The sequence below is a fragment of the Euwallacea similis genome, chromosome 13, assembly GCF_039881205.1.
Source record: "Euwallacea similis isolate ESF13 chromosome 13, ESF131.1, whole genome shotgun sequence".
Classification (NCBI taxonomy): Eukaryota; Metazoa; Arthropoda; class Insecta; order Coleoptera; family Curculionidae; genus Euwallacea; species Euwallacea similis.
The window spans coordinates 2560103-2582391 of record NC_089621.1 but is presented as its reverse complement, the minus strand read 5'-3'; the positions used below and the strand labels follow the sequence as shown (position 1 = coordinate 2582391).

The window sequence follows — 22289 nt, the reverse complement described above, 5'->3', positions numbered from 1 at the left end:
GTAACACCAAAATGTCACCGAAGCAAGTTTGTCAGCTTACCAAAATTTATATTGCAACAATGTAGAATACAATATACCTGTAACATGACTGTTAACATCAGAGTTGTATCATAGAAGCGATTACCTCCTACTAAAGACGTTAAAATTTTGAACCTCCCCTGTTTTTAATGTTTGGAAATGAAATTAATTGCTTTCGCTAATTATGGTGAAATGATTAATTATTGGGTGTACGAAAATAATCAGAACTTAGCAACAAATGGTTTTTGATTTTTTGTTGGCTTCATAGTAAGTTTTGTTGGTTAAGAGCACAACAATCGCTATTTTAGGAATTTAGAGTGCTTAACGGTGTTAAAATTAATACTTTGAAGGTGAATTATTTAATTTGCATATATCGGTTAATTTCAGTATTTCAGAATTTTTAGTTTGAATCATCCATAACTACAAAGTAGATGAAAGGGTAGAAAGAATGTTTTGCAGTCCAGACCTACGCATCCTAGTGAAAGTTAGAATATATATCTAGCTAAGTGAAATGGAAATTTTCCGGTCTAGCCCTCAGAGGCAATTTTCGAAGTATGCCAGACAAAGCGCTATTTCTACCTCCATAATCAGCACAAGACTTTATAATGCAATTATAAGATTTTGTAAAACAGCTTTTATGTCGTGACGTACCGTATTACCCCTCATCATGGAGATTGGTTTTTCGATCAATAACTATGATCCATTGAAGCGATGAAAACAGATTGAACTTGGTAAGTTATAACTGTCCTCAGGAAGCCCAGAGCGGCAACAACAACTCAACTTTCCTAGGTAAGTCAGTTCTTACCAAAAAGGATGAAAGGCGCTTAGGCACACTAAATAGTTCAAGCTAAGGGAATTATAATTTTAGAATGGCCATCGAATTAATTGGATTTGAGCCCTATTGAGAACTTATGGAATTTTGTTTGAATCGAAGCGAAGCGCCCGAAACTGTGCAATCACTTACTACATATGCAATAAGTTTTAAGCTCCGTAAAACGCATTTAGGTCTTTTTGACTTTTGTCTTTAGCGGCAGGATAGCTTAATGAAATCTTACTAAAACAAAGATATGTTCGGAATGGCAGAGTAATTAAGAAAATGTCCCTAAAAATTTGCTGTTTCACGGGAAAAAATGTAAATTTGATTAGTTTGTGACTCTCCCTGTATATGAAACTTTTTTGTTTCGTCCTGTAACTTCAACTTTTGAATAAGATGTTTTTAATAGATGTATTTGCGAGAGATTTAACGAGGAATTTTTGACAAAATCCAATGTTGCGAGGGTTTTTAAACAGAGAGTAAACACTTCGAAGCTATGTTGTCTTCAACGTAGATCTATAGTTCTCCAATGGGTTTGTTCCTAATTATAGTGCGATATTTTTTATAAATAGAAGACCTTGTGTTTAGAGAGTTTGTTAGATTAATAACAATTACGCAGTTTGATGTATTTAATGAATGTTACTACACAAAGTTATATCTAGAGAAATATCAACTCCTCGGATTAAGAGTTTATATCATAAACGAATATCTAACTAATACGCTTCATGAATATATTTAGGGATATTTGTGTCTTGTTGTTGAACGGTTTTATACAGGACCTTACAAAAAATTTATTTTACTGATCAACAGAAACTAAGCTGCTTTGCCAGTACGGCAAAGCCTCATGAAATATATTGTATATTTGCGGACCAACTTCTATGTATATTATTGGACCAAAAACAATTTTTGTGAGCAAAATTTCGTCCTCCTCAAGTAGATTGTTTTGAGAGTGGTTCAGTTGATTCACCATATATTTTGTACTAATATTTACCTCTTAATTCGAATTTAGTTTAGCTAACAATTGACTGTGTTATTAAATTACATCATTACTTAACTGTAACAAATGATATTTTTAAATCTCTATGTATGTATATTTTGTACCTGTTTCATGGTTGAAAGTTGCATTGTAGTTTATGGATTTCATTAAACAAAAAATCAAACTTGATGGTTTTATTAGTTTATTCAGCTAACCGGTACTTCCTTCTTAATGACCTCCATCACTCTATCATACAAGAGCGTTTTAATGTCTTTGGCAGTGACGAAGTCTAAGTGATTAAGGTACTCATACTCGATTAAATATCGGTCCACAGGGTCGTGACTTAACTCTCCTAAGAACTTTTGCACGTCCTGAAATTTACAAATGTTCAATAGTGTTCAATCAAAGGTTCAATGGTGTGGGCAAAAGCACTTACGACTATTGAGGCGAGCAAATCATTTTTCCCGTAATAAACGGCCAGAGGCACGGTCACCTCAGCAATGTTGTAAACGGGAGGTTCGGAGGTTCCATAGTGCAAGAAATTGGACGTTGCACTGCCAAAGTCGTATTGCCTGAACGCCCCCGAAGTGATTTCTTGGGTTAAGTGGACGACTTCCTTCACAGACACCCCATTGGGGGTGTTTGTGAGAAAAACTGATAGTTTCGACTAAAACAATGTGTTGCCACTCACTGATAACTATTTCAATCACTATTTGCCCTTAATTTGAGCAGACAAATTCACTACATTGTGGGCACTTTCTTGCAACTTTTAAAAATTCAAATTACTTACTTTATCTACCTGATCTACGTCAAAACCAGCGAATAAGCCTATCACGTAGATGCAGAAACCTTGCAGCGAACTATCCTTGTTGCAAACCACCTCAGACAAGAGATTTATATACTTAGGAGCCGCCAATCCGTGTATATTAAACATTCCCAGAACTAGTTTTATGACGCTCATGTAGTCAGTCAGAACCCTGACTATAGGGCTGGTCATATGCTCCAAGTAAACAATCGGACTTAACATCACCATGAGATTAATTTTGTCGTTATATTCGAGCTTCAAGGAGGTGAGCACCAGGCCCGCGGTGGTACCCTGAGAGTGCCCTACGTAGGTAAGTTTGCTGCTCTCGGTCAGGTTCAGGATGTAATCTATACTGGAGGCCATGTCGTAGATCCCTTTTTCGTGGAAAGAGTAGTCCCAAAAGGCTGAGTCGGCGGGAGTGAGGGTTTTGTGGCGCATTGAAGGGCCCGTGCCTCTCATGTTGGCCAGCCAAATGTCGTAGCCAGAGTCGGCTAACAGCAATGCTAAAGATGCGTTGGGGCCCTGCCAAATCCAGTCCATTCCGGAGCATGCCAGGCAATGAGCGAACAACACTGGAGGTTTTGGGGTAGATGCAAGGTCGTTTTTCCCATGAGGGATTCTATGGAGGGTAAGGATGAATCCATCCTCCGTGGTGACGTCGTGCGACTCCAGAGGATATCCGTATTTGGAGAGAAATTGAGACTAAAATTAGGTAGAAAATTTCTCACAGCCTCAGTTTGCTTACAATATTTTTTCCAGTATCTGGATGGAACTTTGCCTCTTCACTGAACGACAGGAAAATATCGCAGACCACTTTCCACACTTTTTTCTCCCTATTATTGTGAGTCGTCTTCAAATTGCCGACCACGAGGATCGCAATGGTTGAGTAAATGAATTTCATTGTTGAGTTAACTATGTGTGTCATGTGGACTATTAATCCAGCAAATGAATGAATGAATAGTAGAAATTTACATTAATATAAGAATATATTGGGAGCTATAATAGGGGAGGATAGACAAATTATGGACAAAATCATATTAAATTTAACTATGTGAAATTCGATTATTTATAATAGGAGAGATTGTGTGAGTAAATAGCATAAGGTTGGATTTTGACCTGCATCCTTCTAAGAAGATAACATATTGTAATCTAAAATTTGGTCCCTCACAGTGAACTTTGTTATGTCTTTGTTCAGACAAGAATCTATGTTATTTTAAGATGTTATTTTAATTAGCTACAAAGACAGATCGTAGTGAAAGGAATCGTACTGCTTTCAGTCACATCCAAATACCTCTTTTCCGTGAATACTAAAATTACTCACAATATTTAATCCAGTATCTGGGTGCCACCTGAGCTGGGAAGATAATATCTCCAATTTCCTCTTGGACAGTGTTAATAAATTTCCCAATTTTTCACTGTTAAATGCACTTACATTTGCAATAGCTAACACACAAAACACTATTAGTGACCTCATTTTTAATGCTTACCAGACTCTACTGGTGCAGAGTGGCTCTTAATGCTCGTTAGATGCAAAATAGTGTAGTATCCCTTGAGTATCTTGATGATTAGATTTATCAGTTTCAAACACCTGTGCACACATACATTTCTACTAAGTAATTTTGTTTTTGATGCAAAAAGTTGATCGTGTGTTTTTCAAGACCGCTGTTAGCAATGAGTTAAGAGAGAATCACCACATGTATTAGAAATCAAAGCGCCAATAGTGACGGTCACTTTAGATAATAGGTAGTCTTGGAGCACTTCAACACATCGACTATTTACTTAATAAACTAATAAATATTCATCACCCTGTTTATATAAATTAACAACATCCATTCAGAATTTACTTAGGACGCGAATCAATAGACTTTTATTCGAAAACCCAAAATATGTCTACCGAAGCGCACCCATGACATAATCATGCTAAAACATTTATTTTCCAATAAAGAATATGTGTTTATGTTTAACCATTCGTTTCAATGGTTACCCGTCCCATCTCCATTGTGCAGACCATCCAGAATTTCCTTGGATATATCGATTTAACCTTTGGCAAGACATGTCGTGACTATGTTGCAGTTTAAACCGTGAAAAACTGGCTTTTCCCTCTATATTACATGCGAAAAACCCTGATATACACATAGGTAAATGTAAATCAGTCTTCGAATGGACGCCTGGGAGTGTACAATGGTGACGCAATGGACGAACAGCTGGCAGAGTCTGTGACCTCGGGAAACACTGAAGAGGATTGGGAGATCTACCAAATACTTTGCAAGCAAGACACAGTCGTTAAGGTAGGAACCACAAGCTTTCTGAGAGCGCCACCCTGTACGTTTGCTCATCTCCTCGTCTAAGGCCCAAAGTAAACACAAAAGCAGCAGGGAGGTGACACACTCAAATTGGCTCGTGCCAAGGCACACAACGTCCCGATCATCTCTTAAAATCGATTGTGATCCTTTTATCCAAGTTTGAGTCTTAAATTAAAAACGTTGTGATTTTCTTATCAATATTTATCCGCGCAATATGACTTCCCTGTAAGTATCTCTGTACCACTGCAACCCTCTGATCCACATCTGAAATCTAGATGGACGAGGTCCAGGACGTCGACGTGACAACTTCGCTGCGGAGCGAACTCGCAGCGCTGCAATACAAGAAAGATCGCCTGAACCAGGAAGTCGATGAGATGAGGTCTCAGATCAGGTCTCGAGACCAGAGATGTCTGGAGCTGCAAGTGGAGGCCGATCAGTTGCGGGAACAAGCCGCGAGGCAAAACGCCATCATTTGCTCCCTCAATAAGAGGGTGCACGAACTCGAAGAGAGGGAGAGGACTTTGTTTGCCGCTCAGGGTAGGAATGAGATCGTCTTGCAGACTGCTCAGAGGGACATTCGGTAGGTACTGCAATTTAATTGCATGGGAGATGTGAAGACTTTCATCAGGTACAACGAGGAAAAAGCCAAAGAGCTCGAATCAAAAGTAAGGCACCTGGAAATTGAGCTTAGTGCCGAGGAGCAGAAGAAAGACTCGGCAAGGCAGCAGTTTCAGGACTTCGTAAGACGCCTCTCAGTTGCTCTGGGAGCTGATATCGTGGACAGCTCCAATATAACTCCGGAAGGTCTGGTTCATAAAGCCGCAGAGCTCGTGCAGGTGCCGGTGAAATGTTGGAAAGTACCAACTTTCTATACGTAAATTCCAGGAAACTTCCAGATTGAGGAGCAAAGCTCACAATATAACTGACACTTTAGGCTCTTGCGAAATAGACCTAAGGACTTGCAGGGAAAACCTGGATCGTGCTTTGGCAGACAAGGAGTGTCTTCAGAGGCAATCAGCGGCACAGGTCAGTTTTCTTTAAGTTTTTCAAGCTGTTATAAAGTTATGTAGATTTTGGAAATCGACCGATTGAGGCAAGAAAAGGAGGCACTAGAGATGCAATACAGAGTCACTGACCGGGAACTAACAGATTTTAAGGAGAAACTAGCAATTTCCAATAGAACCCTCGGATCTGCCAGCGGCAACATTGCCCAGCAAGAGTCTTTAATATGTCAACTCAGAGGTAAAATTTTTAAGCAACTCACTTAATCAAGAGTAAGATCAATCCAATCTCGATTCTGGATCTCGTTCTTGCAAAATTCAAGCAGTCCTGATCTTAAGTGTCCCAAGACATTTTTGCTCATCGCTTCGCTTTCATGCTTTAGATGACGCAAAGCTTAAAGATGAAAAAATCCAACGCTTACAATCTGAACAGAAACACCTCGTAGAATCCTTGGCAATTCAGTTGAGCAGCCCCACCAGATTCGTGGACTCAGTCGAGGTTTCAATCAAGGAAAAAATCCACGAGCTGATAGCTGAAAACAAGGAGAAAACTGCTGTAAGTTGCCAACAGTTCCAAATTTGTGGAGCGCTGAAAATTTTCTTGCAGCAAATTGAATCTCTACGAAATAAATTGAATCAGGAAACCCAACAACTGAGCAGGCAAATCTCCTTAAATGACCAAGCCAATTCGAAGATTCGGCTTCTGGAAGACGAGAAAAACCATCTCGAAGCACGTTTACACAAGGCTGATACTGATATTAATGTTTGCGAGATGTCCAGAGATGGTTTAAAAAGAGATAAATGCACCGTGAGTTTTTCCAGCGACCAATTAGTTGTTGTTAGCAAGAAATATTTCAGTTCATGAACTTTTTGGAGCGCCTCGCTAGAGCTTTAAACATGGATGAAATATCGCATGACATTGGTGTGGAATTACACACTGAATCGCTCTTGTTAAGAGCTGAACAATTGTCCAGATTGGAGAGTGATAAACTAGTAGACAAGGTGAGTCTCAAATTTCCTCGAATTTGCTGGCTGATGTAATTTTTCCTTTGAAAGCTGCTTTGCTGCGGATATGGCACGTTACCGAGATTAAATTGCTTGCGACGAGAACGATCATTTCATGACGTACCTCTACGCGATGTAAGAACTCTAAAAATGAAAAAAGTTCCTTGTAATTTGTTTCAGACTTCCTTGGTATATCAGCTGCAGCGCAGAGTGCGTACTTTAAGGGAGCAAGTGCAACGCAAAGACCTTCATTTAGACCTCCTGAGACGCAAGCTTTCCCTGCAGGAGGATACCGCGAAGAGTAAATGTTTGCTGCAGAGTGAAAGAGACGAAGCTAATATCAGGGTGAAAAAGCTGGTCAAGCAGGTCGATCGGTTGCAGCTCCAACTGAGTGAAGCCAAGAGCCAGATACGAGATTTAAATAGTCAACTAGCTGAAGCTGCGGATTATAAGGTAAGTCTGAAGTTAACTAAATAAGCCTCTGAAAAGTGAATAAAGTAGGCCGATTATATTTTCTGGACTGAATGTTGAATGCAAGTTTCACCTTAATGGGGATAACCAAGTGATTCAAACAGTTACATTAAATTTTCTGACACATATCATCATATGAACGTGGATTACTGTGAATCAGTTAAATCAATCAATTAAATTTTCTGATCTAATTAACGTTTTTTTTCCTTAGATAACGGCATTGGAACGAGGCAGGAAAATCGAAGAGCTCCAAAAGAGGCTGTTGGAGTCAGAATCCTTAAGAACAAAATACAACCGCAAAGTGACGGTTCTCAAAGATCAAATTCGTCAAACTGGGGAAACGATCGATCAAGAGAGGAACATTAGCGAGCATTCTTTGCAGCTTTTAAGGTAAAGTACATTGATTAACTTGCTAAAACGTTAACAAAGAGGGATTTAGGGACGAATTGTCGAGGGTGAAAGACCAACTTTCCGACCTCCAAAGACGTGAATCACAACTACAAAGCTTCAAGCACTCAATAGCCAAAATCCTGGGAGTGCTTCTACCCATGCCAGACTACGAGCTTGTTTCCAGATTGCAGAAACTTGTAGACGCGCACCACGACTTCACCTTAGTGTCCAGAAGATACGACGACCCGGTGTTAAGGTTAACATCCAGGTCTCCTACTGGAGGTTCCAGAGTATCTCGAACTCCAGATAGGTCTAGATACGACGATTCTGGATATATTGATGGGGTGGATTTAGACAATTCAGACGAAGACTTATACAAAAGACAAGGAAGAATTTGACGGACGACTTTCAAAGACTAATGAGGCCCAGTATTGTTGTTATCACTGCCACGTTTGTGAAGGTTCGCTATGTTGTCGTGCTAAGACCAACAGTCATAAAAATTCATAGTTAACATTATTTGATTACGACTTTTGGGATTATTAACACGGTAGCAACTTGAGTGAGGTATTAGTATTATTTCAGAACATGAGTAATTTTGCATTTAAAGTAATTAGTATTATTCATTCTATTAGCAATAATTAACATAAGGATACGAACAATCCCAATTAAAATTTACAACAAAACGCTCTTGTTCGAGTTTCAACAATGATCTCCTTCTCCTGAAACCCTGACACAATATTCGTAGGCTCAAAGAGCACCGATGCTATTTAGTATTACACTGCAGGATGCTGCCTAACTTTCCCTCATGTCGAGAACGATTAATAACATCTTCACTGGTTTGACCAAATATTCGAACGTACGCAAGATATAAAAACTTTCATTTTTTCATTAATAAACGAACTCGCGAAACTAAACATAGAAACGACTGAATTTTAGAGAAGAATAATAGGAGAGAGTAAAAGTTATGCCAATAATTGAATAATATGCTTTGTTATGACATGAAGAAGATGTGTGTGAGTGCTGTGGTAATTGGAAAATGCGGATTTGGTAATGGGCAAAGATTCCATTATTTACTGTAAAACTCCATTGGCTCACTCAGTTGGCAAATGCCTACTAATCGATGGATATACACACATGAACAACGTGATTCTTTCATGTTTACCATAGGTGCTAAATGGTAATTCGGTTGTTTTTCACCTAAATAAGTTACCAGAGGTTAATTACCTTCAGCCGATAGGAGTTCTGTGAAATTGCTTTTCTCATCATTCAATCGTCATCCATTACCAATCCATTCAAAACCGATTTCCTTCGGGAAACTCCCACCACAGTCGTGATAAGAGAATCGTGACGCGCTTCCATGTCTCATAAATCATATTTTATTGTTGACATCTCTTGAGCAAACATGCAATTTTGCTTTTTTTCAGAAGCCCTAATAGATATTTCTCATTGACTGACCTAAAAGGGTCTAATTCACTCGAAAACAACCCCACCTCACCACGTATATTAGGGGCTCAATACTCTTTTGATCATTCGTTGCTCGATTGAGTAGCAAAAAAGCGTGTTGCTGGATAAAATGCAATAAACGTAATTTTCCGGAAATTCTATACATATACGCTAATATACTATATTATAATATATATATTATAATATAGTATATATATGTATATATATATAATATAATATAATGTATGTATATCAACATATTAAACAGCACCTTTGCTGTGGACTGCAAGAAAATACCTGAAGTGTTCATGGTTTTCAAGGGTCCTTATGAAAGAAGAATAGTTTTCAAATTTTCTTGTAGGATATAAGTACTTTTCTACAAGTTCCTTGAAACCAGAATTGACTTGACGATTTTTGAAAAATATCTTCAAGATTTTCACGTTGAAGCGTTTCCAGGTTGTCCAGAAACATAAAATAATTTTTTTCCCTGAAACATCCAAATTTTTCCTAAAATTCTTGGGGTCCTGGATAAACCTGATTTTTTTTTAATTTTCCTGTAAGAATCTTGTCAAAACTCTCCACGAGAGAACTTTTCCATGATTTTTGAGGGACTTAAATGACATATAAATGTATTCAAAATTATCCTGAGAGCTATCTGTAATCTTTTCGCTATTATTTATGCGTCATCGTATATACTGAAAAACTTAGCGATATACAAATAATTAGAGCAACTAAATATCTGAAACTTGAACACTGTGTATCTCACATGTTCCAACTAATTTTCGTTAGAGTTGAAGGATAGGAGACAATCGTTAGAGTAATAGTTTTTCCAGGGCCCTGCGCCCTTTACCCCCACAATTTTTACGGTACTCTTTTGCGATAAACCTCCGACCCTTTCTAACAAAGCAATTCCTCGCTCAACTTAGAAACACCACCGTTTGTCAAGACTTTTTCTATTTATCCAGAAATTTACAGTATGTCCTTCTGGGATGTCGTGTATATCCTCAGATTTTCAATCATATCTGATAACACACCAAGTCCTCATCGTGCTTCTGCCATTCTCATGATCTTCCGCCTATTTAAGTTCGATTACATCTCGTTTTATTGCGGTGGGTGTATTGTTTTTGTTGCACAATGCATTTTTGCAACTTTCGCATATAGAGTGAAGATTTAAGGGGAATCCTCAGAAACTGAAGGGACGTGAAGGGAATCCCCTTTGAACTTAGATTGGTGAGAAACTTAAATAGATAAGAACTAATGAACAATAAGCAATCCACCTCCTAGAGTTGTACTCGATCTACGAAGCGCATAGAACTACGCGAGCTACGAGGCGCATAAGCTCTCGTAGGCAGGTGAATCGAAACCACGAACGGAGATAGAATGAAGAGAAGCATCGATCGTCATTATTCACTGAACTACCGCGAGTGAGTAACCAACTCGGCTCCGGGCCGTGACGATTTCATTCCGGTCAAGCGCTCCGGAACACGTTGTATATCGCGAGCTTTGAACTGTGAAGTTATTGGTGCGTTCCTGGATTTAAAAGAAAGAATGTGCAAAGAGTAAAATACGGCCTAAAGGTAAGAACTTATTTTAGGAGTGCATTAAAATAAACAGGGATCAGCGGATTTGTTGAGGATTGTGGCATTTAAAAATATCAACAATCATAAATGTTATGGGTTTGTAAGGTGACGCGGGTAAATAATCGAACAAGTGTTGCATTTAGGCACGGTTTATGTGTGTTGTAATGGTACGAAATGCGGTGCTCTAAATACGGTAATAAGTTGTGTTAATATGGTGCATTTAAAATTTTAATTATTTCACTTCAAGTTGTGAAGCAATGGGCGATGGTTATTAACGTTGGCGGAAGATTCTCTATCTACTAACAACGTACACCTATCGTAGTTCATTAGCATGAACTGTACTTGTGTCATAACGCACCAGCGGCTTTCAAACGGAGAATATTCTCACAAAAAATACATAACAAAAATTAATCTTTCCTGGTGAGACAGTATCCGACATCTCCAGATACCCTTTATTGTCATTGGGAACTTGTGATTACTCACTTTATCAATTTTGTTCTGATTAGATAACAACCCTCCCTTCAAATACTTTGATATTTATAACTCACATCACTACATAAATAAGGATTTTTGCATAATCTGCACGTTGCACCGACGCTGGTGCCACAAGTCTTTCAAACCTTATATAAACATGCATAATCACACTTTTTGTCATTAAAACAGCATTCAACATTCAAGAATTCATAAAGTCCAGTTTGTCGAACTCCTGCTAACTTTGCCAGCGAGATAGTTCCCATGGAAACGGGGAAGTTGACCAATGCCCTGCTCTGCTTTCGTCGCTTCTATGAAAATTATCTTGCTGGCAAAATGGCCAAGAGTTTGAATTTCACCGCATACATTTTTTCTTTAACTTAATTCTATTGTATCGTTTACGATTTCAAGGAAAGACACCGCACTACAAATTTCTCTTTTATTTGTCGCAAAATAGGTTAATTGCTGCAAGGTTAGCGCGAGGTTATTCTAGGTTTTTCTCTCTCGTTCCTTCGTCGTCGAGCAAAATAAGACAATAATTTATATTGCCACATAGTATATAAGCACGTCGTTAAGTTCAAAGTTAGAATCATAAATTTGCTAACCGCATGACCTTCCAATGGGAAAAATGTGCATAAGGAGAGTTGATTAAATGGGCCCGTCATTATTTGGGTTTTTGCCATTTTTGAGATAGCCGTTTAGATGCAACTATCGTACTAGAGAAATTAAATAATGGCACTTAAATGTCCGACCGATAAAATCTTTGGTATAGCTGCAGAATGCACAGCAATCTTTCAGTTTATCGTAGAAATTTGTATCTAAACGTGCAGTAGTTTTGCCTCCAATTTGTACCTACAGCGTGCATCGTTTCCCTAAATTGTCGCTAGCAACAGCTATTTATTATACCTAAATGGTGAAGAAACTGATACTTTACCGCACGCTAAGGTTAATAAAATATTAGCGTGCTGTTAAATTTTTAACCGCACACCTCTGGTAAAATGCTTTACCGTGCGCATGACAATGTCACATGCTCGCAAAAAATTTGCGACACCGACTCCTGCTAGTTTGATTTGCGGGCGGTAAAACTTTTATGAGCACGTGTGCGGTAAGTGCTATGTTTAGCTCGCAAATGCGTGCGGTTAAACCAGTTTACCGCACGCTCGTAGGAGAAACTTCCATCTAGTTAGCCCACTTTTCTCCTCAAAATCTCGGGCAAAAATTCGGGATCGTGGGCAATACGAACAAATCTTAAAACATCAGCTAACATCAAACAGAAATCAGGATTTGCCCGAGCCAATTATAATTTCTGTTTCGTTGAACAATACGTTTCGAATTTCCCAGAATTTAATACCTCTAGGAGAGCGAAAAATTATAAATTATCCGCCAAATTGCACCTTCACTTTTTCCTAACAATTAAAGTTTTTTAAGTCAATTTCAATGTCACAATCATCGCAAAAAATACGTTTTGAACTGGATAGCAAATCATGCATTGGGTGGCTTTTTAAATTTAAATCGAGGCAGGAGCCTTTTTAATTCGTTTTTAGGGGAAACTTTCGTATGGGGTCTTAAGGATTGAAGTTGAAGCTCTCGAAAGAAGCTCTCTCCGGTAATAACTGAGGACCCCTATGTGTAATTCGTCGCAAAAACATGCAAATAACAAGATAATTATCATGTTCAAAAACATCTTAAATTAATGAATCTCTCATAACATCGATGATTTCATTTTCGTGAATCAGCGTCTAATGAGCGAACTACTATTTTATTATTGTAGGTGGAAGTAGTACCTAATTAAAGGCTGGTGGAAGAATGTTTGCAGTCAATTATATGTACAAGGAAATCTTTCAAATTGTCTGAGAAGGGAATTTTATGATAAACTTCCTGTTATAGATTTACATTGTTTACCAGGGTTGGCTAATAAATTCCTCAGTAACGAACGAAAGCGCCACACCGTGTCATAACGATATTCAAATCATCATTCAAACGCGGCATTTGAAAGTGTCTATTAATATCTACTCCTTTTCTGGGGGTGCAGTTCATGAAACTTTAAATGGCTCTACCTATTCATGGTCTGTGGTTCGCAATCAATAAACCGCGGAGCGTGACGATAATTGTTTCATTTATCATAGAAACAACCCCATTTTCGAGAACTTCGTTTCAATGTCGATTCAAGGCTTTCGTCATCGATGACGTAAAAAACAGGCAGGTAAACATTCCAGTCTCTGATAGTCTGCGAGAGGGACCCTCGTGACCTCATAGGATTGGCATCTCGAGAAACTGGCCGAATGAGCGACAAGAAGTGGCCCTTTGCACCTTGTTGTGTTGGTCATATTCGGTCAAAGACCGGCTGAAGCGGGGCTGGGACTTATTGCCTCGCATATACATGACTTTCCTGCAAACTCTTGCAGGCGAAGACATAAGGTTTCATTTATCCTGTTTGCCAACCATGTGCAATTGGTCTCGACCCGAGAAGATGAAACCTGTACTCCCTCAGGGTATCATTGGCGGAGGACCACATCCACCTTTCTTCGACAGCACGTTTGGCCAGTGCAGGTCCGTGCAAAAAATAAGGGGGTCATTTTTTCTTGTAGAGATTTCGGCACTGTCATGTCACAAGAAAACTTCAATCTGCACGCTAATTGTGTCCGCTTCAACAAGGAAGTTTCCTCAAAAGATTCATTTCCTCGAGGGGTAATTTTTTTGATCCAGAGGTGTTTCTTGATTAAACGTATGAGTTTCCGAGATTTACTGCACCATTATGTCGGGAATAAGCCGAACATTTTGCAGATTATTCACGGGTCCTCGCTTCAACCAACGCGTCGAAATGCGTAAAAATCGGCTACATGAATTTGGGATCATCGTTGTTTTAATTTAATCTCAAATGCGGCTAGTTAAAACACAAATTTCATCAACTGGTTCCCTTCGCAAAGGTTGTCCTTCACTCAATAACGTTCCAAATTTGAAACGCAGAAGTTCTCTGCGTGAAATCAGCCTCAAGATGGCGAGAGATTTGCCGGAAAGTTCTCGGAAGAAAAAGCAAGAAAATGCTAATAAATCGAGGTTTATTTGAATCTGAAGCTCTATGGAAGTATAAATGAAGAACAGGGGCACAAGAACTCAGTGGAAATCAACTGCAGGAACTGTAGAGGATTTGCCGAAACTTCCCCAATATAAACGAACTATTGAGGTTAGATACGAAATATTGCAGGGCTGGAGCGGCTCAGTTTGAAGGCCAATAAATACAAGACTCCGCAGGACTCCTGATAAAATTTTCATTCTCATTTTCCACTAAAAAATTCACAGACCTGACCTGCGCAAATTGCGAGTAGTAATTATGAAATTTTATGATATTGATTATGAAGTTCATCTTAAATAATTATAGAAATTTCATGTGCATTTTGTGTGTCTGCCGCACGCAGGATTGTTTTAAATAATTTGACTTTTATTATTTATCATAAGACACTTGTAACCTCGGCCCATGAATCATAATTGGTTGCTATGCATGTAAGGTTGTAATAAAAACGTACAACGTTCTGGTGATTTACATTTCGGAGAAACTAATTGAAATGCGCGGTTTGCATTAAAAACTGCACTTGACATTTTCTTTATATTTTAAATGGGCAATATTCCTCAAGCACGTCATACCTTGAAAAATATGTCGTAAAGGCCATTTTGCCCGATGGTACGTTAGGAAAACTTCAATGCCGAAAATTCTGTAAAACGAGTCCATTTTTGGCGGGGAAAACCTAAAGCAAATAAAATGACCAAATATTTACTTTTCAAAGCACAAATCGTCACGTTATCACAGTAGTATAACGAATTTGCCTTGCAAATATTTACTCAGAACCAAGCGATAATTTCAGCTCCCTGACGCAAGCTGTTTATGTGAGAATTTCCTTCGTAATCCTCAATGGTGGTATAGAGTCATTAGAACAATAATAATTGGACCAAGACTGACGGTAATCAGATTGTAACGAAGGATAATGGACAAAGTAGGTAAAAACACTGAAGAACGACCATCAAACAACGTTACAAGTAGATTTATTAGCTTCCGCTGTAGCGGGTTTTAACTCGAGGAATTCATGGTATTTTATTGGCGATTATACACATTGAATATGCAGGGATTCGGGTCAAAAATGCACTAATCTAAGACTGTAAGCAAGAAATGCGTAAGTGCCATCACCCAGATGGTCTTGTCTATAGGGAAAACGGTTATGATAACGTTCAGTATTTAAATTCTAATAGGGGTCTCAGTGCACCTGTATAAACGCTGATAGCTAAATGTTCAAAGTCATAACATTAGTTGATAACCAATCCTAGCGATAATTCCTATAATTGCCAGGTGGAAAATCTACTTGGCAACGATAGTTATAGTGAACTTTATGGACTGGATAAAATTAATCAACGCCAAGAAAGGTGAGATTCCATGTGTAAACGCACACCTAATTAAAATACACACACCACAATAATGAAATAAAATGACGGTTTTTAATTTTTCGTACTACTGACCTCGAATCTGAAAACGCCTCAAGTCATGTGAAGAAAGTAATTTCTCCTGTCCTCATCGAAGAGTGCCACTGTCTGAGGCAAGTGCTCTTACTTTTTTCATTCATCAAACTTGTTTTCCTTGATATGACTCACTTTTTCTCATCTCCAAATAAAATCATTCTTTAATGCGCCCATTTGAGGTGTGTTTATTAATACACAGTTCGAAGAATTAAATTCCATTGTGGTTATCTAACAAACCGTTTTTTTACCATAACGATTATATGTTTTTATAATAACTCTTAATGTAGTCTCTTGCCACGATTACAAGCGAATTAAGAAATTGAAGGTTTTATGGTACAAGGTTTTGTGGATTTTTATACCGCGTTAATTATTACAAATAAACAGTATTGAAAGCGTTTCTGAGTGACACAATCTAATTATTTTGTTGATTTAAAAGTGAAATTCCTTCAAAGATTTCCTCAGGAACCCAACGCAACTCAATACGGCAACAATTGAAAAGTACAGATTCATACGTATAATCACACACCGCCGGCATACGGATGAAATGTTAATTATTAATAATTAAAATTCATCATAATGTGAGATAAAATGTTGGAATGTTGCGTCTAGAAGGGCAGTGAACCTACCGTTCCATTAACGTCATCATTGCCATGCAGCAGATGCCCCTTCTGCCATTTTATGTCATGAAACTAGTTAATTTCGTGTGTAATTGCATGTCTGGACCGCTAGCAGGATTCAAATTAATGAAATGAAGCCAGAAATGCTCCATATTTGCAACAAACGAAGATTATATTAACCTATACCACAGGGCTGACCTGTAAATCGATATATTTGCATGTATAATAGCTTTCCGATATAATGACGGTGTATTACTCTCACAAAAAGAAGCAAGGTCAAGTTAAAGTTTACTAACATTAAGCCCTGAAATGATTAGAAATATTTCTATCTATTTCAGGGAACTAGGTCAACATGAATTCGAATGATGGATACCTTTATGCCCCCTCGTTTGTGCCAATAGAAAGGAGGATGTCTCACTTATCACTGTCTTCAAGGAATGCCGAAAGTGCCCATGGGATCTCAGAACACCCGATGGATAGGCTCTCACAGAAATACGAATCTTATCAGGATTTTCACAGAAATCAACTTAGGAGGCGATTATCATCCACAGGTAGGATATGATATAATTCATTTATTTTGATGAAATATAACAGAAAATGAGTAATAATATAAGTTATTCATTAGATAAAAATAATCCTAAATGAAACAAGGGGACATACCAGATGATAACAGAAAATGAAAAGAAATATTCCGTGACGGTTTTGCTATTTTTATAAAAATTAATTCTTTGAGTCACGTGAGCAAGGCAATATTGCGCACTTTCTATTATCGTTCAGCATAACAGGGATGAAATTAACAATGTAAACGCCCTCAACATTTTTTAAATAAATAACCTGATATATCATTGTGACAGCGCCACCTAACACCAATCAATGAAATTATTTTGGCTAGGTTTACCCAGGAGTGTGTCAGCGATGCCACCACATTCTTTCAAGTCATACCTCTCCAATTTTAGACATTTTACGTTAGGAAATAACTCTACATCCTAGACCTGCTTATTTATTGCTGAAAAAAGGTCAATGTTTTCCTTATCTCTCCAACAAACAAGGTATTTTTACTAGATTCTCTCATTACCAGTGGCGTCAACAAATTGCCTTTATCGACTGGCTATCCGGTGTTCCAAGAACCACGTCTTCTGTCTTGCCATATCGCACACATTAAGAGAAATGATAATAACAAAATGCGCGCAACCACTGCACTTGACATTCCAAAAACCGCAGTCTAAACCTAAAAAACCGCTGAATCCAGCAAGTATTAATGGATTGTTGGACTAATTTCTCTCGCTTTCATATTCACCACAAGTAATTAATGGTATTATTATAACAATTAACCTTATACCTCGCCAATTATATTACAATCTACACTTTTACATAGGATTTAAATGTAGCCTTTAAAATTCCCCTTAAGTTGAACTTACTGAGATCATTCCAGCGCATTGGACGCATTCTAATGCCGGCTGCGTGAACAGTTCACACAAGATCTAATGAACACGATATTCTCGGGGCACCTACTTACATTCGAATTAGTAAAATTGAAAAAAATAGCTAAAGATTCATCGCTTTTTTAGGAGAAAACAGTGGAGATTCCAGTACTACAGCTTCAGGAAGCAGTTTTGGCGAGCAGGAAGGCAGTGAAGGAAGAGCGGAAAGTGAAGCTTCTTCAGAAACTCCACACGATCGAAAACCCTTGGAAGGTCTGATAAGCGATGCGGAAAGACAAAAAGTCGAAACGTTCTTCAGGGGGCTCAAAACGCAGGTAATTGTCGTCCATATATGACGCAATTAATGCGCTGCAATTTAACGTGATATAAAAACTTATGTCGTAATAGCGTATAATGTACAATGGCAAATTACCGCCAAGAAAATCATTAATGCGAGTGGCACGATCAGAGCGTGACATCGGTTTTTCTTTTTGTTGGTTTATCTCTAATTCAACGTATATCCTTCTATGTCTCATTCACGTTAGCGCGAAATGTTTGTTTTCTTCGCGGGGCAAGTGCTAACAGTAATTTTTATACTATAACAGTTGCTTTTTATCAGCAATTAAAAGGTATCAAACGCAAAGTAATAAAACTGAGATTAGAACTGACATTATTGATCCATTTGGAGCAGTGACTCATCTTTGTAAGATGGTAAAAATAAAAAGTGGAGATATCGAACTAACAAACATGGGAGTGTTGGGTATATATCGCTTGAAGTCAAGAAAGCTGCGATATTGATTCAAGCACACGCCTAAGTCTCTTACACGCTGAATAATTTCGTTGATACAAGAATTAATTCATCACTTGCGAACTTCTAAACAGCCACCTTTTAAGGTTTGCATGTTTCTCATCAACATAATAACCAAAACAATAACGAATTTTCTTCTTCTAACTAACTTAAAGCCGTAAAACAATTTCGTCATTACCCTCATTGTGTCTGAAAATAATGTCTAATTAACAGATGTAATTTAGCCCACTGAGACCGTGAGATCTTCCTGTGGCTGTTTGTACTGAATTGTCCATTTTCAGGTCTTTGTTAGCAATTCCCTAGCGAATTTATACACAAAAGGTCCCAACGACAGCGAATGGCAACTTAAATATACAGGAATCCCCGTGGTCATATTGGATTGTGGGGAATCCAGAGCTAGAGATAAACGAAGAATTCAAATTGCATTAGCAGAAAGGGGTAAGTCCAGTTTAGGATACAGGACAATAGCTCATTATCAAATTTTTAACTTCTATCGACAGGAACGTGTTTCATGCTGTGGTCGGACATAATAGATAACTTATCTTCGTACAAAGTAGACGGGGATTCATTTCACACAATGAGATACTCGTATGACCACACAATGCACGTTGGATTCAGTTTTGATACAAAAGAGGCGGCTGACGAGATGTGGGGCCATATCGAAAAGTTGGTCGCTTGTCCAGAGAATATTTCATTAAGTACTCCAGGTAAAAAGAAGAAAAAGGCGAAACGAGAGAAACCTCCACCATTGCCATCCAAGAACCACATATCTCAACCCTGTTGTTTCCAACACATTACCTCAGTGGATAAAGAAGACACTGAGCGATACTATTCGCTTAAGGAGCTGCTACCTAGAACATCAGAAATGTTAACTCCGAGAATTCATCAGCTGGACAACTCTTAAGGGCTCTTAGAGCAGGTGCATGTGAAAGTTTAACGCTTATTATTGTACAAAGTTGTATGGAAGTGACTATAGTAAATGGGCTACTGAATGTTAAGTATAGTAATTAATGACTGACTGAATGAAATATGTAATTACTTAATATCTCTTCTGTTAATATTGTAGTTCATATTGAAGTTAGTTTAGTTATTTTAATAAAGACTTAATAAACACGTATATAATTATTAATTGAAGAGGTTTAGCTGTGTATTTATCTTAATAAAACTATTGAAATCGAACATTTCTTTATCTACAGCTATCGCTGTCGCATTTCGTAGTAAGGGATTGAATTTGTAATAGAAAACAACCACTCAACAACAAAAACAACAATAAAAAAATTCAAGTTGAATTGATAAATGATATGACTATTCAACATTACTATCAGATAAACCGCCAAAAATGTTCCCTTTAGGAACACAACTATATTTTGGACAGTTATTAAGTACCCAGTTAATGCCTGGGTTCTTTACTAGCTTGTGTTAATATTCCTAAATTTGAGTGTCAACAGTGAAATATAAAAAATCTGTATTTACCTTGTTTAAGCACTAACTAATGCAAACTTCAAATCCTGGGCAAAATGCATATGAATTTCATAAGCAAATAATTAATTTTAACAATAAACACTCTTTGTTGCAGCTGTCACGTTTTGTTCACGAGTATCAGTTTGGCAAATATATTGAAAAGGTTTTTAAAGTAGCAAAAGATTTCACTAAAAACTACATAGATCAATTCTTCTCAACAAAAACCGCCATTTTTTGTATGTTTGAATACTTATGTGTCATGTCTGATGTCAGGCGGCAACGATGAGCTCGTCAGATGGCAGAGACCTACATGATTTGAACAATGCAAATTGGCATCTTTGTCTTTTACTTGCTGAAACAAAGATAAAAGTATTCCCGCTCCACTGACCCAAAGGCAAATCGACAAACAAGTTGCTAAGTCTCCTTTGACGTTCTGTGTCATCTTTTGTCAGATGAAAAGAAAAACATAAAGCAAAATAAATAAATCGAAAATATATTATTATATTATATTTTATTTTTGCCTTTATCTCTACTTCTATTAATTCTCCTGTTTAATTGAAAAAGTTGTAATCGAAGCAGTGGTGCTACAATAACTTATTAGGAAAACACAAACTGGAAGGAACAATGCAAAAGGCCAAAAAAACGAAGTCCAAACTGAACCAAGACCTCTCCAAAAACCGGAGAAAACGGAAACGGAGTACGAGCTCGGACACTTCAACCTCGGATTCCGAAAGTGAATCCACTTCCATCACTTCAAGTACTACTTCTGGAAATGAGTTCCAGAAAAGAAAAAGAACCAAGCACTCCAAGTTGAAAAGAAGAAATTCCTCGAGCTCCAGTTCAAGTAGCACCTCATTGAGCACTGACTCCAGTTCGAGGTAAGGTTCTCCATTTTTGCTTGACATAAAGACAAAACGCTCAGGCTAGCCCAAGCATTTCCAAACAAGAGACATAATAACTATGACAGTTCTAGTTCAGAATCAAGCAGCTTAAGCAGCAGCACTACATCTTCATCAAGTGACAATAAGAAACGCAAAAAGAAGAACAAGGAAATACTAAAAAGGAAAATGAAAGAGAAGCGGAAGGAGAAATTGTATAATAAGCGAAAAGAGAAGTCAAGGAAGAAAAAACTGCTGAATAGTGAGAAAGGGGTGTCCAAAGAAGTGGTGAGTAGTGTAATATGAGAGATATGTATATGTTGTGTATAGCCGTTAATAAAGGAAGGCAAGAACCCAAATAAAGAGAAGAAAAAGAAGTTGGAAAACAATGATGGCACCAATGACATTCCATTACACCTAATGGATCGTAGTAGAGCCATGGCCCCAATGAGGAAAGAAGAGTGGGAGAAGAAGCAAAGTGTTGTTAAGAGAGTTTATGATGAAGAGACTGGCAGACACAGGTGAGTAAAGTTTCACCCTCTCACTCAAAATAATAATAATAATAATAATTTTGCAATGCTTTAAGACTTATTAAGGGAGATGGTGAAATAATAGAAGAAATTGTTAGCAAAGAACGACACAAGGAAATCAACAAACAAGCCACTAAAGGGGATGGGGAATATTTTCGAAACAAATTGGCTGCAAATATAAAGTAACATAAGGTTTTGTGAGAGTGTAGGAATTGAAGAGAAGACTAATATTAAGTAATTCAGTGATTGTTTCTAATGGTTATATCCAATTGTATACCTTCGTCTTAAACTCCACCTATAGTTAAAACAGATTTTGGCAGGTATGGAATGGAATATATGCTGACTTCTCTAAATTTAAATTTTAACTAATACTTAAATCCCAGGTCGAATTTGAAACTAAGGAATACAACCAGGCCTTAAAGCAATTGTTGTATAAAATATAGGAGTATTTAATATGAAAATGGTGTTATTTTGAGCTGGTAATTGAATAAAATTTAGTTCAGGAGGCTCCAGGGTTTTTAAAATGGTCTTATAATAGGTAGGTATATTGAAATAAGCACGTAGGTAATGCACAATTCCTACATGCTATAGAAATCAGGAACTTTGTTTAGAGAAGGTACAATATATCTCTAGTTACTGTACTGAAACTGACAGATTCTGAAAAAACTCAGATATGTCACTCAAGCGTGAGGATGGTTTGAGTATGATTCCTTGTTTCTTTCACAGTAAAATAATATGGGAAGATAAAAAGTAAGGAGATTATGGGAAAATAAAAGATGGACTATCGCACG

At 37.7% G+C, this 22289-nt stretch overlaps 4 protein-coding genes across 12 annotated transcripts; 3 read left to right on the top strand and 1 right to left on the bottom strand.

Moving 5' to 3' along the window:
- Positions 1-1410: 1410 nt before the first annotated feature.
- Positions 1411-3993, bottom strand: LOC136413260 (lipase member N-like). Its single transcript, XM_066396699.1, has 5 exons — positions 3935-3993; positions 3359-3543; positions 2599-3315; positions 2245-2475; positions 1411-2179 (listed from the first exon to the last, which is right to left on the bottom strand). Exons 2-5 carry the CDS (start codon positions 3536-3538, stop codon positions 2015-2017), a joined length of 1293 nt encoding a protein of 430 aa, XP_066252796.1. The 5' UTR covers positions 3539-3543; positions 3935-3993; the 3' UTR covers positions 1411-2014.
- A 500-nt stretch (positions 3994-4493) lies between these two features.
- LOC136413021 (coiled-coil domain-containing protein 170) lies at positions 4494-8466 on the top strand. 3 transcript variants are annotated; one of them, XM_066396342.1, is made up of 12 exons: positions 4494-4901; positions 5192-5496; positions 5545-5752; positions 5802-5942; positions 5987-6158; positions 6301-6473; positions 6525-6725; positions 6776-6919; positions 6974-7057; positions 7121-7375; positions 7605-7783; positions 7833-8466. In XM_066396342.1, the coding sequence occupies exons 1-12, from the start codon at positions 4806-4808 to the stop codon at positions 8179-8181; spliced, it is 2307 nt and encodes a 768-aa protein (XP_066252439.1). In that variant the 5' UTR covers positions 4494-4805; the 3' UTR covers positions 8182-8466. The 3 variants fall into 3 exon arrangements, with proteins under 3 accessions (XP_066252439.1, XP_066252438.1, XP_066252441.1); XM_066396341.1 differs by having other exon boundaries at positions 7103-7375; XM_066396344.1 differs by lacking the exon at positions 6974-7057 and having other exon boundaries at positions 4495-4901; positions 7103-7375.
- Positions 8467-10554: 2088 nt separating this feature from the next.
- MESR3 (misexpression suppressor of ras 3) lies at positions 10555-19756 on the top strand. 3 transcript variants are annotated; one of them, XM_066396700.1, is made up of 5 exons: positions 10555-10803; positions 16739-16951; positions 17969-18156; positions 18911-19067; positions 19130-19756. In XM_066396700.1, the coding sequence occupies exons 2-5, from the start codon at positions 16753-16755 to the stop codon at positions 19531-19533; spliced, it is 948 nt and encodes a 315-aa protein (XP_066252797.1). In that variant the 5' UTR covers positions 10555-10803; positions 16739-16752; the 3' UTR covers positions 19534-19756. The 3 variants fall into 3 exon arrangements, with proteins under 3 accessions (XP_066252797.1, XP_066252799.1, XP_066252798.1); XM_066396702.1 differs by lacking the exon at positions 10555-10803 and adding an exon at positions 10979-10999; XM_066396701.1 differs by lacking the exon at positions 10555-10803 and adding an exon at positions 16269-16675.
- A 779-nt stretch (positions 19757-20535) lies between these two features.
- Positions 20536-22005, top strand: LOC136413116 (ADP-ribosylation factor-like protein 6-interacting protein 4). 5 transcript variants are annotated; one of them, XM_066396497.1, is made up of 4 exons: positions 20536-20968; positions 21064-21256; positions 21311-21489; positions 21555-22005. In XM_066396497.1, the coding sequence occupies exons 1-4, from the start codon at positions 20715-20717 to the stop codon at positions 21682-21684; spliced, it is 756 nt and encodes a 251-aa protein (XP_066252594.1). In that variant the 5' UTR covers positions 20536-20714; the 3' UTR covers positions 21685-22005. The 5 variants fall into 5 exon arrangements, with proteins under 5 accessions (XP_066252594.1, XP_066252592.1, XP_066252593.1 ...); XM_066396495.1 differs by having other exon boundaries at positions 21299-21489; XM_066396496.1 differs by having other exon boundaries at positions 21058-21256.
- The last annotated feature ends 284 nt before the right edge of the window (positions 22006-22289 follow it).

Coding starts and splice junctions, on each gene's coding strand:
- LOC136413260 (XM_066396699.1), bottom strand. CDS start 3,538: ATGACACACATAGTTAACTCAACAATGAAATTCATTTACTCAACCATT. Junction 3,316..3,358: donor CAGATACTGGAAAAAATATT/GTAAGCAAACTG, acceptor ACCTAATTTTAG/TCTCAATTTCTCTCCAAATA. Junction 2,180..2,244: donor ATTTGCTCGCCTCAATAGTC/GTAAGTGCTTTT, acceptor TGTAAATTTCAG/GACGTGCAAAAGTTCTTAGG.
- LOC136413021 (XM_066396341.1), top strand. CDS start 4,806: ATGGACGAACAGCTGGCAGAGTCTGTGACCTCGGGAAACACTGAAGAG. Junction 6,474..6,524: donor AAAACAAGGAGAAAACTGCT/GTAAGTTGCCAA, acceptor ATTTTCTTGCAG/CAAATTGAATCTCTACGAAA. Junction 7,376..7,604: donor CTGAAGCTGCGGATTATAAG/GTAAGTCTGAAG, acceptor TTTTTTCCTTAG/ATAACGGCATTGGAACGAGG.
- MESR3 (XM_066396700.1), top strand. CDS start 16,753: ATGAATTCGAATGATGGATACCTTTATGCCCCCTCGTTTGTGCCAATA. Junction 16,952..17,968: donor GAGGCGATTATCATCCACAG/GTAGGATATGAT, acceptor TCGCTTTTTTAG/GAGAAAACAGTGGAGATTCC. Junction 19,068..19,129: donor AATTGCATTAGCAGAAAGGG/GTAAGTCCAGTT, acceptor TTCTATCGACAG/GAACGTGTTTCATGCTGTGG.
- LOC136413116 (XM_066396494.1), top strand. CDS start 20,715: ATGCAAAAGGCCAAAAAAACGAAGTCCAAACTGAACCAAGACCTCTCC. Junction 20,969..21,057: donor AGCACTGACTCCAGTTCGAG/GTAAGGTTCTCC, acceptor TAACTATGACAG/TTCTAGTTCAGAATCAAGCA. Junction 21,257..21,298: donor AAGGGGTGTCCAAAGAAGTG/GTGAGTAGTGTA, acceptor TGTTGTGTATAG/CCGTTAATAAAGGAAGGCAA.